Source organism: Drosophila serrata, unplaced genomic scaffold (genome assembly GCF_035046125.1).
Source record: "Drosophila serrata isolate PLE 108 unplaced genomic scaffold, ASM3504612v1 contig_152, whole genome shotgun sequence".
NCBI classification, from domain to species: domain Eukaryota; kingdom Metazoa; phylum Arthropoda; class Insecta; order Diptera; family Drosophilidae; genus Drosophila; species Drosophila serrata.
The window spans coordinates 41,007-55,777 of NW_028257050.1; the positions used below are offsets into that span (position 1 = coordinate 41,007).

At 40.7% G+C, this 14,771-nt stretch overlaps 2 protein-coding genes and 1 pseudogene across 3 annotated transcripts; 2 read left to right on the plus strand and 1 right to left on the minus strand.

The window, feature by feature from the left end:
- Positions 1 to 1,317: 1,317 nt before the first annotated feature.
- Positions 1,318 to 4,581, plus strand: LOC110188588 (chorion peroxidase). Its single transcript, XM_020958350.2, has 8 exons — positions 1,318 to 1,588; positions 1,740 to 2,515; positions 2,598 to 3,024; positions 3,082 to 3,409; positions 3,474 to 3,648; positions 3,709 to 3,867; positions 3,924 to 4,243; positions 4,318 to 4,581. Exons 1-8 carry the CDS (start codon positions 1,408 to 1,410, stop codon positions 4,382 to 4,384), a joined length of 2,433 nt encoding a protein of 810 aa, XP_020814009.2. The 5' UTR covers positions 1,318 to 1,407; the 3' UTR covers positions 4,385 to 4,581.
- A 1,675-nt stretch (positions 4,582 to 6,256) lies between these two features.
- On the minus strand, positions 6,257 to 6,875 carry LOC147644580 (gamma-aminobutyric acid receptor-associated protein-like 1 pseudogene; annotated as a pseudogene). Its single transcript, XR_015270228.1, has one exon. The product of XR_015270228.1 is annotated as a gamma-aminobutyric acid receptor-associated protein-like 1 pseudogene (transcript).
- A 205-nt stretch (positions 6,876 to 7,080) lies between these two features.
- Positions 7,081 to 14,297, plus strand: LOC110188216 (Leucine-rich repeat-containing G protein-coupled receptor 1). The gene is made up of 18 exons (XM_086826143.1): positions 7,081 to 7,277; positions 9,551 to 10,010; positions 10,286 to 10,440; positions 10,506 to 10,580; positions 10,664 to 10,741; positions 11,146 to 11,220; positions 11,276 to 11,341; positions 11,415 to 11,483; positions 11,538 to 11,612; positions 11,669 to 11,786; positions 11,846 to 12,015; positions 12,072 to 12,254; positions 12,310 to 12,462; positions 12,527 to 12,672; positions 12,744 to 12,972; positions 13,028 to 13,223; positions 13,348 to 13,544; positions 13,610 to 14,297. The coding sequence occupies exons 2-18, from the start codon at positions 9,699 to 9,701 to the stop codon at positions 13,773 to 13,775; spliced, it is 2,463 nt and encodes an 820-aa protein (XP_086682269.1). The 5' UTR covers positions 7,081 to 7,277; positions 9,551 to 9,698; the 3' UTR covers positions 13,776 to 14,297.
- Positions 14,298 to 14,771: the final 474 nt, after the last annotated feature.

The following is a 14,771-nucleotide window of genomic DNA, read 5'->3' on the forward strand; positions in this document are numbered from 1 at the left end:
GATATTTTTAGTCGTTCAGCGACTCCGAGGTCGCAGAAAATATCGACTGCATTACTAAAAAGCCAGTATAGCTTTCTTTATTTCACTAAGGTTGGCACACCAATACTTATATCTATTAAATCAAATTCGATATTATAATTTTTGACGGATATACGATATATTTTTCAGATCATTTTACCATATTAATTGAATATTGACTGGCAATTGTTGGTCCAAGCGTTATAAGGCTTTTCAATTTTTAAAAATGAGTTTAGCCTAGTTCAAGCTAGACCTAACCCATTTGTCCACTGTCCATCATCAGCACTCTCTTTGCTGTTAAAAAGAGATAGAGATATGTTAACTTACACTCTGTTAACTTATTTTTTGTAACTGTAACAGTTTCAAATTGTTTCAAATTAAAAATGGAAATGTTAATTATTAACTATTAAGATATACCAATTTAATGTCAAATCTAAAGTTTAAAAGAAACTTAAGCTAATTTTAGTTGTACCCTAAGCATGTTCATGTTTGAACTCGAGACTCGAAAGTTCGCGCGAATAGCTCTTACAGCTAACGAGAACGTTAACATTGGAGATGGCCAGATTTCGATTTGATAGGCAGATGCAAAAACTGTTGAAAACAGACGAACAAGCGTGTATACCTAAATCTAGTGGTGGTACAAGTTCGATACTCAATTATCTATATCGGATGTATTTATCGATTTATTGGCAATAATCATAGTTGGTTTTCCATCTCTAATAAAAGGAAAGTATAATATTGAACCATTACTCCATACTGTTATAACTTTCATAAAGGGTTGAAAACCCTGATACCTGTTATATTTGCTGGTTACTGTGCGACATGTTATGGTTTGTTATACAAATATAAATTTTATATCAAGTTTAAGACTGTTGGATAATACTTAATCATTTATCGAGGAATCTTTTTTTAATTAAAAATTTTATATTTCCTAAAAAACCGCTTAATAAGAATTCTTTTTTATAAAGTAATGCAATCTGTCCAGACTGTGAAGTTGAAAGTTGTGATCCATTGTGCCGGATTATGTATTCAGTCCAATAGACAGACTCGAGGGAAGTTACCTGTTGATCCCGAAATCGCTCCAAGATGGCTTTTTGGAAAATTCTTGAAAATAACAACACATAAATGTTTTCTTAAAAATTATCATTGAATAAATAATTTGTTGTTTAATTAAAAAAATAGAATTTGTCTTATACTTAACCACTGTTAGACACGACCATTGCGTCTTACAGCACACTGTTACTTGTGTAAGTGCTGTTAAAAATGATCTTATATTCGAATTTCGAACAAATAAGCAAATAAAATTGGCGGCACGCACTCGAAAGTAGCTCAGTTTGATCTCCGATTTGAAAACTATTATCCAGGTTTAATGTGCGTATAATTCCTAATATGAATCGCACTTTGTGTATTTCGCTGCTGTGTTGGCAGATTTTATTTGCAACACAGTTAAGCGAATCAGATGCAGCGGCATTTTCGGTGCGCCAAAACCGATTTAACGAAGATATCGACGACCAGCAGACACCAGCGCCAGTGACCAATTCACCGATAACCACAAAGAAACCGGAACCAGGTAAGGAAACATTAAGTTAAGAAGAATGAAATCATTTTTCTTTTGGTTAAAAGGTAAATTTTTTATTTCTCTTCTCTTTTTTGGTCTTCTCCTTTATGCTTGCATTTGTCCCATGTTAACGGTTTCTGACTCTATGTTTGTCCCGCTCTAGCCACTAGCGCTTTGCTGAAAAAATGTTCGCCGTGCGTCGGTGTGAAATGTGTGCCAAAAATCCAATGCCCGGCGCATGTTCGCATGGAAAGCCATGAAAAGCCACAGATTTGCGATCTGCCAGCTGGGAAATTGGGCTACTGTTGCCAGACGGGCCAGAACCACACCGCTGCCGTTAGGGAGCGGGCAGTTAGCAGCTTTCCCGCCATCCTCTCGCCCGCCATTTTGGATGAGGCCAGGCGCAATTTCGAGCACCTTATGCACGGAGTGGCACAGATTCCCGTAAGGCGAGGCTTCCCTGACTTTGCTCACGGCCTGGTCTTCCATTCGACGGCCAACGATGATCTGCAGAACTTTGCCATCTCGAACAGTGCCATCCAACAGGTGATCACCACACAGCTATTCGGGAAGAAGGAGCAAGTGCCCGTCGACGATTTCATCACCAACAATGTGCCCGTCCAGTTCACGGAGACGCCGTTGGCCCAGCACTGCCAACCACCGCCCATTTGCCGGCAAGTGCGTTCGCGTTATCGCAGTTTGGATGGCACCTGCAACAATCCTCTGCCGCGGCGTTCTCTGTGGGGCGCCGCTGGGCAGCCGATGGAACGACTGCTGCCGCCAGCCTACGAGGACGGAATCTGGACGCCGCGTATTCACTCTCGGTCCGATGGCAGTCCACTGTTGGGAGCTCGTCAGATATCCCGTACTCTGCTCGCAGATGTCGATCGTCCGCATCCAAGGTATAATCTCCTGGTGATGCAGTTCGGTCAGGTTTTGGTAAGTAATTGTTGTGTGGGATTTGATACCTGCAGCTCCTACTCGTGCACACATCTTTGATAATTAATGAAAACATTTCCAGGCTCATGACGTCACCCAATCTTCCTCGGTGCGACTCGAGGACGGGAGTCTGGTGCAGTGTTGCTCACCGCAGGGAAAAGCCCCTCTTAGTCCACAAGAAAGTCACTTTGCCTGCATGCCGATCATGGTAGAGCCGGATGATGAGTTTTTCTCTGCCTTTGGAGTACGCTGCTTGAACTTTGTACGATTGTCATTGGTACCCAGTCCCGACTGCCAACTTGGCTATGGCAAGCAACTGAGCAAGGTGACGCACTTTGTGGACGCCTCGCCGGTTTATGGATCAAGTGAGGAGGCCTCCCGCGGCCTGAGATCCTTCCGAGGCGGCCGTCTGCGAATGCTAAATGATTTTGGAAGGGAACTGCTGCCATTGACCAACGATAAGACTGCCTGTCCCAGCGAGGAAGCCGGAAAGTCTTGCTTCAACTCGGGTTAGTTGTAAATTTGATAATTTAATGGTTTTATATTATTTATGATACATTTATCAGGCGATGGAAGGACCAATCAAATCATTTCGTTGATCACACTTCAGATCTTGCTGGCTCGGGAGCACAATCGTGTGGCGGACGCTTTGAACCAGCTAAATCCTTCGGCTAGCGATGAGTGGCTCTTCCAGGAGGCTCGACGCATCGTCATTGCCGAGATGCAGCACATCACGTACAGCGAGTTCTTGCCCATAATTATTGGACCACAGCAGATGAAACGCTTCCGTTTAGTGCCATTGGATCAGGGCTATTCCCGTGACTACAATATTGAAGTGAATCCGGCGATAACAAATGAGTTCTCCGGCGCTGCCTATCGCATGGGTCACTCCAGGTGGGAATTACGTGTTAAGTAAGCAAAAATATAAGCTCTACAATTTCTTTCACGGTTTCTTCAGTGTCGATGGAAAGTTTCACATTCGCCAGGAGCAGGGTCACATCGATGAAGTAGTTAATATACCGGATGTAATGTTCAATCCTTCCCGAATGCGCAAACGCGAGTTCTACGATGACATGCTGCGGACCCTCTATAGCCAGCCGATGCAACAGGTCGACAGCTCCATTAGCCAGGGTGTAAGCATTGCTTTTCTAATTTGCTGAATGGCTTCTAATATTGTAATTACTCTCGAGCAGCTTAGTCGCTTTTTATTCCGAGGTGATAATCCCTTTGGCTTGGACTTGGCAGCCATTAATATTCAGCGAGGACGCGACCAAGGTTTGCGCAGCTACAACGATTACCTGGAGTTGATGGGCTCAGCCAAGCTGCATAGCTTTCAGCAGTTTCCCAGTGAGGTGAGTGTTGCACTCTTTAAATCAATTATTTATTTCATTCTCCAATTTTCAAATAGATTGGTCAAAAGCTGGCTAGCGTTTACCGTACACCCGATGACATTGATTTGTGGGTGGGTGGGCTCCTGGAAAAGGCCGTCGATGGCGGCGTTGTGGGCGTTACATTTGCCGAAATCATTGGCGACCAGTTTGCGCGGTTTAAGCAAGGTGATCGCTATTTTTACGAATACGATGATACGATTAATCCAGGAGCCTTCACACCAGCTCAGTTGCAGGAGGTGCGTAAGGTGACGCTAGCCCGTTTGATTTGCGACAATTCAGACCGCCTTACACTGCACGAGGTGCCACTGGCCGCCTTCGTACGCGCCGACCATCCTGGGTAAGTGGAAAAAGCTAAACAAAAGCTGAGCGAAGCACTTTCCTTACAGCTTCTTCTTTTGTTTATCTTTATAGCAATCAAATTATAGGCTGTGATGATCCCAACTTGCCGGCTATTAACTTAAATGCCTGGCGCACTTAGGTTAATTCTTTTAAATTCATTTTTCATTTATTTATCGAGTTTTTAAACTGTATTTATATGCCGCCGAATTGTATATCCCCGTTTTATGTAACTGCTGCTGCTGCGGCTTAACAAAGAAACCAAAATAAAAGCAGCTTGGAATTGGATCCAACACAGCCGCCCGGCGATAAAGCTGATTTCCATTGCTAATACGCAAATTGAGAACGCTTTTTATTATTATATACAAAGATATTTGTTATTTTCTCTTACCACTGGGCTCACTCTGTCCGTTTGTGTCGTATATTACATTGTTGGTGTCTGTGGTGACAAATATTTTGCCAGATAACCCAGAAGCTGTCATTTATTTTCGGTCACTCACTAATTTCTTAATTCAATTGATTAATTTGTGTCTTTTTGCGCTTCTGTTACTGTTATGATATATGTATGTGGAGCTTACAGCTGCGGTCAAAGTAATAGGTATTTTTATATGCTCAAGCATACCCATTCCTGTGTTATTTATTCATATGGATTAAGTAGTAAACTATATATATTTGTTTATTGTTGTGTGGTAACATTGTCTTCTGTACTGTAAAGTAGTAACTTTTACAATAGTGTAGTAATTTACAAAAACTAAGATTACTACATATAAAATTAACAACAAACTGTAATTATCTTTCAACAATAACAACAACTTGAAATGTTTTATATTTCTTAGAACTTGACTGCTATTATTTTGACCGCAACTGTATTTATATTCACTTTGGATTATCTAGTCAATTAGTGGCTGGTTCGCATTTGTAAATAACATGATATGCAAATCGTAAGCTAAATTAAAATGTATAACACAGAATATTATCAAATGTCTATAACAATTCCGCTAGATTTCACAGTCAGCTGTTGTTTGATGATGTCTTGTTTAACCTTAGATATTTTATTATTTGCGTTTCTATTTTTACATTTCTTACGTAAATCAAGTGCACTTTTCTAGTTACGAGTATTGGCTCTCCTTGTGGTCCGTGCTGTTGAACTAGTTGTTTGATCATTGGTGTATGTACTCTACCTTTAGAACACTTTTACTTACTTTTTGAGTTGTAATTATAAAGGGTCTACTATTATATCTTTAAAGAAATGAAGTTATTTGCATATTCGTAGGGAGATCTATATAGGTAAAATATATGTCTTCTTTGGCTCCTCTTCAACCTTTTATATTTTTGATAAAAATATGTAAATTTGTATTTTGATTAAATTAATCTCTATTTTTGGCTTGAAGCTTAGACATGTCAATGAATATCATAAATAGATGACTTAATGTAAGCCTGATTGGGTTCTAGATTGTGGGTGGTAAATAGTGGAATAGTACCCAGGAAACGTCTCAATGATTCTAAAAACATTTTCGCTTAAAAGTTTCCTTTGCTAATCCAAGCGTGTCAATTAGTTTGTCAAATAACTTTGTTTTGAATGCAATATTCAATCCCAAACCTATTCAAATCCCACCCAACCACCAACCTTCCGAGTTTTTAGTGCATGTTTTTAAAGCACATATCAGCACACTTTTGGTCCGATTTGAACTGGTTTTATTGCCCATATTTTCACCAATTAGTGAACTTGGGCAAACACTAATAATAACAAAATTTGATGCGATGCCTCTGTTTAATTTGCAGTAGCTCTAAATGAATGGGACGGGCCATCGATTTCTGAATTATAATTAAGCCGTGAGTTCAGTTGTATCTTTGTTTTTTTTGAGCGCTTCAATTAATGTTTTTTTTTTCATCGACCAGAAAAAGTGGCGATACCAGGGGCAAGGGATTAGCGAGCCCCTTCCCAGAAAGGGGAAGCACATACTGTGATGATTATTTAACCCAGCACGAGTCTGGAATGACGAAGCCACCGACGCTAGGGACAGTCGAGTCACTTTATTGATGAACTTGGGTAAATGGCGTAAAAGTAACTCAACAAGCCAACACGATTTTGGTGGGTTAAACCCCGAGCGTCTATTGACGTCCGTAGACGTTCTCATCAGAATAGGAGATATAGAGGAAGTCGTCCTTGTCCTTGTGCTCCAGGTAAAGGGCTCCCATGGTGGCCGATGTGGGCGGTATCACGTTGTTCACGAAAAAGAACAGGGCAGAGTCGGGCTTCAAGTTGATCCGCTTGCGTATAAGGAAATAGAACTGACCCAAAGTCAGATCGGTGGGCACCAGATACTTCTTCTTGTCCAATTCGGGATGGCGGGTCTTGGGCGCCTTCTCAATGATGATGGGCACACGATCCGGATATTTGCGCCGGATCTTGTCGCCCTCATTGCGGCGCCTGTCGAAGGTGTGGTCCTTCTTGTACTGGAAAAGCATATCCATTTCAGCTGGTTTATTGTTTGAATCGGAGCGAAATAATAATATTTAGTTTTGGATTTGGTTTTAGCTTCGAACTACTGTTCCTGGCTGAAAATATTCCAATGACAGGGGGCAGCTACAGCTCCCTACTAGGTGTGACTCTAAAGGCAAGGCCTCCTGGATAGCAGTTTAAGGCTTTTTTTTGCTTTTTAATATAGTGACCACATGTTAGGCTATGCGGAAACTCAACAAGTTGTCTCATAAAAGGTAAATCTTTCACCTGCAATAACCGCATCAACAACAGAAATCAGCGCCCACACAAACACACGGTCACCCAGGCAAAGTCAATACGCTCGGAGCTCGGCCGCAGCTCGCGGACGAGCTCTCATTCCGGTATCACCACTTGAGCTGCTCGGTCGTCGTCGCGCTCGGCAGCAGTTCGTTCGTTTCCGTCGTTTCCGACCATAGAGTTCCTACAGTTCCGGTGGTCGAGTGGCTTCCGCTTGGGCATTAATCCCTAACTGGTCTTCGGCGCAGGAACGCAACAAGTGAGGAAGCCATAATAAAATATAAACTCAATTCCGGTGAGCAACATCTTGCCTTTTGTTTACTGAGGAAAAGTGGAAAATAACCCAGTGTGTGTGTGTGTGTGTTAAACATTACCAAAGAAACCGCCTGACCAAATTTACCGCCAAAAGGCCAGAAAACCCATCATATTTCCTGTGATACATATAATTTTATTTTATTAATACGATCCCGAGTGCTGCAACCTTGGCCATAAAATTATCGAAAAGTCTAATTTCGATTTTAGTGGCGATAAGCTATGTACATATAAATATCGGGGAGCTAATCTATGGTGTCTGTGTCTGGCATATAGCAGCAATTATTAATTAAACTCATGGGGTGTGAAACAAATGGCAGATTGTATTCCGTAATCTTGGAGATAATCACTGAGAGAGTGCACTGAGAAGTCTAAAATCGTTGTGGAAATTACACTGTGATTTGTGCTGTGATGTGTAAGGGAAAATGAACGATTTTTGTGAGGCATTATTACCATGTGCCCGCTAATGTGTAGATATTAATAGACTTCGAGAGAAGTTGCTAGCTTCACATGAGATTGCGATCTCTTTATACAATTCAATGAGTAACAATTCGATAAGGAATTTACCAAAATGATAATAAAATGTTATTAACCATTAACCATTAACCATTAAGAGCAGCGAAACAGAAAGTTTTATTTTTATATGCTGGCCACTCGACTATAACACATTCTAATTTGATTTATACAAACAGAGATATTTTCTCTGGGCTCCTACTAACTTGTTTTTATAATGTTGTTAATGCGGCAATTAACAATAATTTGTTAAAAACGACACTGGTCTCCGACCAGAGAGTGTCCAGAGAAAGACCAAGACCATTCGCTGAAATCGTGTTCATTAAAAGAGAATCGCCTGGAAGAGATATCCCTTTAATGTCCTTTCCTTATGTGTCTCCCACCCGAAATGTAAGGAGCTGGAATAAAATCGCAATTAGGCAAATTAACTTCATTTTCCAAGTGCAAAACATCATTGATTTGACTTGTGTGTGTGCTTCGAACTAGATTAAATTAAATTTGAAAACTGCTAACTATTCGCTCTTGATTTAAATGCAAACAATCAGGCGAGGTGCCAATCAAACAAAATATTGTGTAAATAATTGGCTTAACTCATTTTCTTGCGTTTTGTTGGAGGAACTGTACATACACACACAATGGTTTTATTATAGTTTCTGTAAACGGATTACGTCATGGCCACCAGATTTTTGTCACTCCGTTTATTTAATCGGTGAAAAATCTGGTCTTTAGACCAGGGTTCATGGCAACTCCGCGAATTCCGCGGGGAGGTCGCCCTCAGGCAAAAGGTGTTAATTAAATAAAATTGTTCACTTCACAGATAGGGAGGGAGGAGTCGATAGTCAGATTGTGCACTTGTGCCGGCCGAAAGTAAGATCGAGGCAATAAAGCTATGTAGATGGAGCAGAGAACACATGCGAGAACAAATATTTGTTAATTAAGCCGCAGGAACCCCTGGCCCAGACACACCAGCACACCTGTCGGCACACCGTCTTTTGAGGTCTCTGTCTCTGATAGCGATAAGCGAATAGAATTATAGTAGTTGGGGGATGGGAGTCTCCATTCTCCAGATTCCAGCTCCCAATCTCTGTTTATGGGATCACTAATTACGCGCAACTGAATGTTTCAATTAGCTGGTGAGAACTAAAATTAAGCACAAACAGAGCAGTAAAGCGAGACGATGGCTCGTGTGGGGGGAATTTATAAATTCAATATTAATATCTGCCTGGAAACGTGATATGTGATATGATACTGTGTCTAAAAATAATGCAATAGCTTAAATATGAGTTTTATGCCTGTGATAACATATGTTAATTAACAACCCAACCAATGATATTTGCTCTTTTGGCTTGCTCTGTTTGCTCGCCTTATTCCCTTCCCGAGTCAGTGTCCTCGCAGTGTCACAGGCTTTACTGTAATGTCATGGGGTGTTCGGTCTCTGGTCCATAATGATTGCTTAAGAAATTCACCTGTTGCGGTGTGTGAGCGATTTTGGCTGATTTTCGATTGATTTTGTCGTTTGCTTTTGTGTGGATTTGAAAATCAATCAAACACGCGTAAGCGCACCACAGAACGTGACCGGCCAATTCGCGGCCTGCCAAATATCTTGGGATCGGATTGGATATCTCGGCTTGGATTCGATGCTATTTAGGTTTCTCATTTGCCAGGCTGTCGGCCAGCTTGATGGCTCTATTATGCAGTTCGTGACGCACTCAGCAACTAAATCCTTTCCTCTTTTTGTCCTAGAAATCTCCTTCTCCGCCTACTCATCCGTTCAAGATGACTAATTGAAACGTAACCAATTAGAAGTGATACTTCATTTGAAGCAAAGAAGAGCCAATGGGCCGCCCATTATGTGCTTAGGATCGTTGGACATTGCTGCTGACTGAGTTAAATGGGGAGAAGGCAAACACATTGGGTCCGGAAGGGGGACCGTCGGCCAGTAAAGACAGGCATAAAGTGCTTGTCAATTGGCTATCTATTACGGTTGCTCTTTGTTCATCATTTGCTGCTCGGACCGTTTTGTGGTTCGCATCGCGTATACGCCATGCTGGCCGCCGAGGGGCAAAGCGTCGGAAGTAACTGTCATGACATCCACCATGGCTTCGATGTACCCGGTAGCTTCAATGCCGTGTCAGACACTCAGGTGACATCGCCGCCGGTCACCTCCCGGTGGAAGTGTTGCTGCTGGAAGACACCCAATCAAGTAAGTGCAGTCAACTATAAGTGTTTATATTTATATTATCCTTTTTAGTTTCTTGCCAGAACAGAGCTGGAAGAGTTGAAAGCTGGGTTTTATGTTTCTATTTAAGGAAAAGCTAGGCCTTTTATTAATTAATTCCTCTCTATTCTTTGAAATTTCAGCTTAATGCAATTCGTGTGAAAGCTTTTCACTCAGTTTCGTTACAAACACCATTACGGATTATGTATAAAACAAAGTTAGTAAAGCAAACCACCAACATTTTTCTTCTCCCTCCACAGAGCGAGGAGCTAGAGTGCCGTTGCGAAGGCGATACGCTTACCCGGGTGCCACAAACGTTGCAGCTGCCCATCCAACGATTGACGATTGCGTCGGCGGGATTGCCTCGCCTACGCAGCACAGGATTGAAGGTCTATGGGCCCACATTGCTGGATGTGTGAGTACATCAGATATTGTCCCATCCACAGACATACATATTGAATGTGACTTTGGATTCGGCAGGGCTTTCACCGACTGTCTCAAGCTAGAACTGATACAGGACGGCGCTTTTGCTAATTTAACGATGCTGCGCACAATGTAAGGCCTGATTGTAATTGTGCCCAAGTGGCTGTTTCCATCACCAAGGGTTTTCCCCTTTTTCTTTTCCCTTTCCTTTGCAGCTACATTAGCAATGCACCCAAGCTGACCTTTCTGTCAAAGGACGTCTTTGCCGGCATTTCGGAAACTGTGGAAGTAATGTAAGTCCTTTCTCATTGACAATTGCCAAAATGTGGCCTTAGATTAGGGACTCCATATGGGTACACATCTGTCCGTTTTTGTGCCTTGCTTCATTGATAAATAATACATTCAGAAGAGGTATTGTAGATAAACAGCTTTACTGATTTACAGACTAATAGTTGCTAATGGTAACGCGAAACTTTATACCACATTATTAAATTAATAGATTTCATAAAGCCCGGATATTTTTCATCAAACTGAAAATAGATCTGAGCGCCTGCAGCTTGTTTGACATTTACAAAGAGGGGGATTTTTTGTAAAAATACGGATGAGCATGTGGGCGAAGTGGACATTGTGGTGAAGTTTGAGGGAGGCACACATGTATGTGACTTATCATTGCATTTTTTTTGCTGTATCCTCACAGACGCATCATAAACAGTGGACTAACCAGAGTTCCGGACCTGGGCCACCTGCCACCACACAACATTCTGCAAATGATGTGAGTTGCTGGAAATGATACACTTTAAATATGGCTAACTGAATTCTCTCTTCAGAGATCTCGATAATAATCAAATCACTCGAATAGACACTAAATCTATAAACGTAAAGACTGCACAATTGTACGTATTGTATAAATTGTTTGTCCCGAATTCTTTCAGTAATCTTTTGAGAACCTTCTCCTAATCTTTATAGAATTTTGGCAAACAATGACATAAGCTACGTTGATGAATCGGCTTTCTTTGGCTCGAAGATAGCTAAACTGTAAATATAACCAAGTGAGGAGTTTTTTGTCATAATTAACAGTGTTTTTTGCAGCTCCTTGAAGGATAACTGGAAGCTAACAGAGATGCATCCAGAGGCCTTTAATGGTATTATAGATATAACTGAACTGTAAGTGTTTCTATTTAAATTTGATATCGTTTTAACTTTTCGTTATCCTTTATTAGCGATCTCTCCAGCACCTCGCTTGTTGGTCTGCCTTCAGTGGGACTTCAGACCATTGAAGCTTTATATATAATGAACACACACACCTTGAAAACCATTCCTTCAATTTACAACTTCAGGGTGAGCATCACATAGTTTCCTTCTTAAAACTAAAGTTTAATTTTGTGTTCCTTAAATAGAATCTACAGCGTGCCTATCTCACGCACTCCTTCCATTGCTGCGCCTTCCAGTTCCCATCCCGGCATGATCCACGGCGCCATGCCCTCCGGATGCTGGAGATTGAGAAATGGCGGGAGCAATGCAACAAAGGTAGCCGGAAGGAGAGAGCCCTTTTGGATAACCTTGAAGCGTAAATAAAATTAAATAATGAAATTTAAATATATATACTTAAGCTAATATCCACAGTCAGCCGGAGGATTTTGGTAGTTTTGGTAGCACCGAACCGTCAATGACAGAAAACACTCCCTTTCCCATTGCGTCCATTGATTATATGGCCGATTCAACCAATTTGGGATACTTTCATGAACAAATCACCATTAATCCGGATGATGAACAGTCAGCCGAATTTTGTGGCAACTTCACATTCAGGTGAGGAGAGTCAACCGTCAAATTTTTATGATTTATGCTATTAGCTATTTTGCAGGAAACCAAATATTGAATGCTATCCCATGCCCAATGATTTGAACCCCTGCGAGGATGTCATGGGTTACCAATGGCTTCGCATTTCTGTTTGGATTGTTGTTGCTCTGGCCGTAGTGGGCAATGTGGCGGTGTTAACAGTTATTCTATCAATTAGGTAATGAGTTTAATTAATAATTATAATAGAGCAATTTGGTCATTTCTATGCATTCCTCTTGCAGACCCGAATCAACTCCAGTACCTCGTTTTCTCATGTGCCATTTGGCTTTTGCGGATCTCTGTCTGGGTGTTTATCTCCTGCTGGTGGCCTCCATTGATGCACATTCAATAGGAGAGTACTTCAACTACGCCTACGACTGGCAATACGGTGGGTTTCTAGTTGTGGTTGTGTCTTTGATTTATTAACTATGTGTGGTTTTCCGATTCCTATTCACACAGGCCTGGGCTGCAAAGTTGCTGGATTTTTGACCGTTTTTGCTAGTCATTTGTCGGTATTCACACTAACCGTGATTACCATAGAGCGTTGGCTGGCTATAACGCAGGCCATGTATCTGAATCATCGTATTAAGTTGCGACAGGCAGCTCTCATAATGCTGGGGGGATGGCTTTACTCCATGCTCATGTCCTCTCTGCCACTGTTTGGCATCAGCAATTATTCGTCGACAAGGTGAGTCCTCTGACTTTATCCCAGTTTATATCGATGCTGAGTCTCGTCATTGTAGCATCTGCTTACCGATGGAGAACCGAGATGCATTCGACACCATGTATCTGATTGCCATTCTGGGCTGCAACGGCGTGGCCTTCTCCATCATAGCCGTGTGCTATGCACAGATTTATCTATCGCTTGGTAGGGAGACGCGTCAGGCACACCAGAATAATCCGGGCGAGTTGAGTGTAGCCAAGAAAATGGCTTTGCTGGTGAGTATGCAATATAAATATTGTAGGACACAAATAAGGCTTAACTGTGTCATATTGGATTTCATTTCCAAACTCTGAAAGAACGCTTTACATCCCAGCTTAAAACCTTCCTGTCTTCTTTTAGGTTTTTACAAACTTTGCCTGCTGGTCTCCCATTGCATTTTTTGGACTCACAGCCCTGGCTGGCTTTCCCTTGATTAACGTGACCAAGTCCAAAATATTGCTTGTATTTTTTTATCCGTTGAACTCATGCGCGGATCCCTACTTGTATGCCATACTGACGTCCCAGTATCGACAGGACTTGTTTACCTTGTTGTCGAAGTAAGTGGCTGAAAAATAAAACTCATTGATTATGTTACTTATTGAAGGAAACTTGACTGTTTCAGATTGGGTCTTTGCCGGCAGAATGCGTTGAATTACAAGCATAGCTCCTCCGCACCGGCCACCACCCGTTTCACCATCCATCGGCACAGCTCGCTCACCTGCAAGATGCAGACCGTTTTAAATGCAGAGGCACAAAAAATGCTGAAGAATGGCGAGGATTATGTTTAAGAACTGAAGCTTGGGTATTCTAAATACACCTCCTTCCCCCCCTGTTGTGATATATACTTGTTTATACTTATTGGCTTACGCTCTCTCTCCATCTCCTTGTTAAGTTATCTGTTACAGTATTCTTAGCATCCCTAATTAATGATATTTTAATGATATAAGTTGGTTATAACATCACCATGGCATAGTCATTTTGTGTTATTTAAATCTAAGAAGAGTTAAGGAGTATACTTTTTGATTGCAAAACGCAATTCCTAGATATATTTGGAGTTAAGCAAACTATAAATGTCTGCAAATAATACCTACATATAAATTTCTCAGATTTCAAATCTGAAGGGAGTCCTATTTATAAATGTTTAGGTGTGATAAATGATTATAAATGTTTTGATGTGAAGATAAATGTGTGAGTGTCCAGCAAAGTATTTTATTAATTATCTTATATAGATGGATCATATTCGTATTCGAAGAAAAACTATATATTTATGTATTGATGTCAAATAAAATAAAGCATTTGCCGTTGCATTGAATTGAATTGAAGTTTTTACGTTTCACAAGGTTTTTCGTGTTGCTTATAGTGGTTTTTTATAGATTTATTATTTATTTATAAAATTTGTATTTCTGAGAAAGGGTTTTTAAGATAAGCTTAAAGTTCTTCATGTAGTAGCAGTAAGGACGAAATCCGGAAGAAGAAAACATACTAGAGGAGTTTTCCAGAAATCGCTATGGCTAGAAAATCAATCGAAATGTTCTTTAAAAGTATGTTAAAAAATTAAATCTTAAAAAAAAACAAATTTGCATTAAATATTTTAGAAAAAATAGTTTATTCTTTATGACAGCTACAAAGCTGATTTTAAGCTAAAAGTTTTTTCTATGGCTCTATTTATTTATGGAAAGTGCAAAAAATAAACATTTTATTTTGGAGTTTTAAAAAGAAGATGAAGAGCGTTTTTTATGAAGGAAATTTATTATATTATAATCCTTATTAATTATAAATTTTAA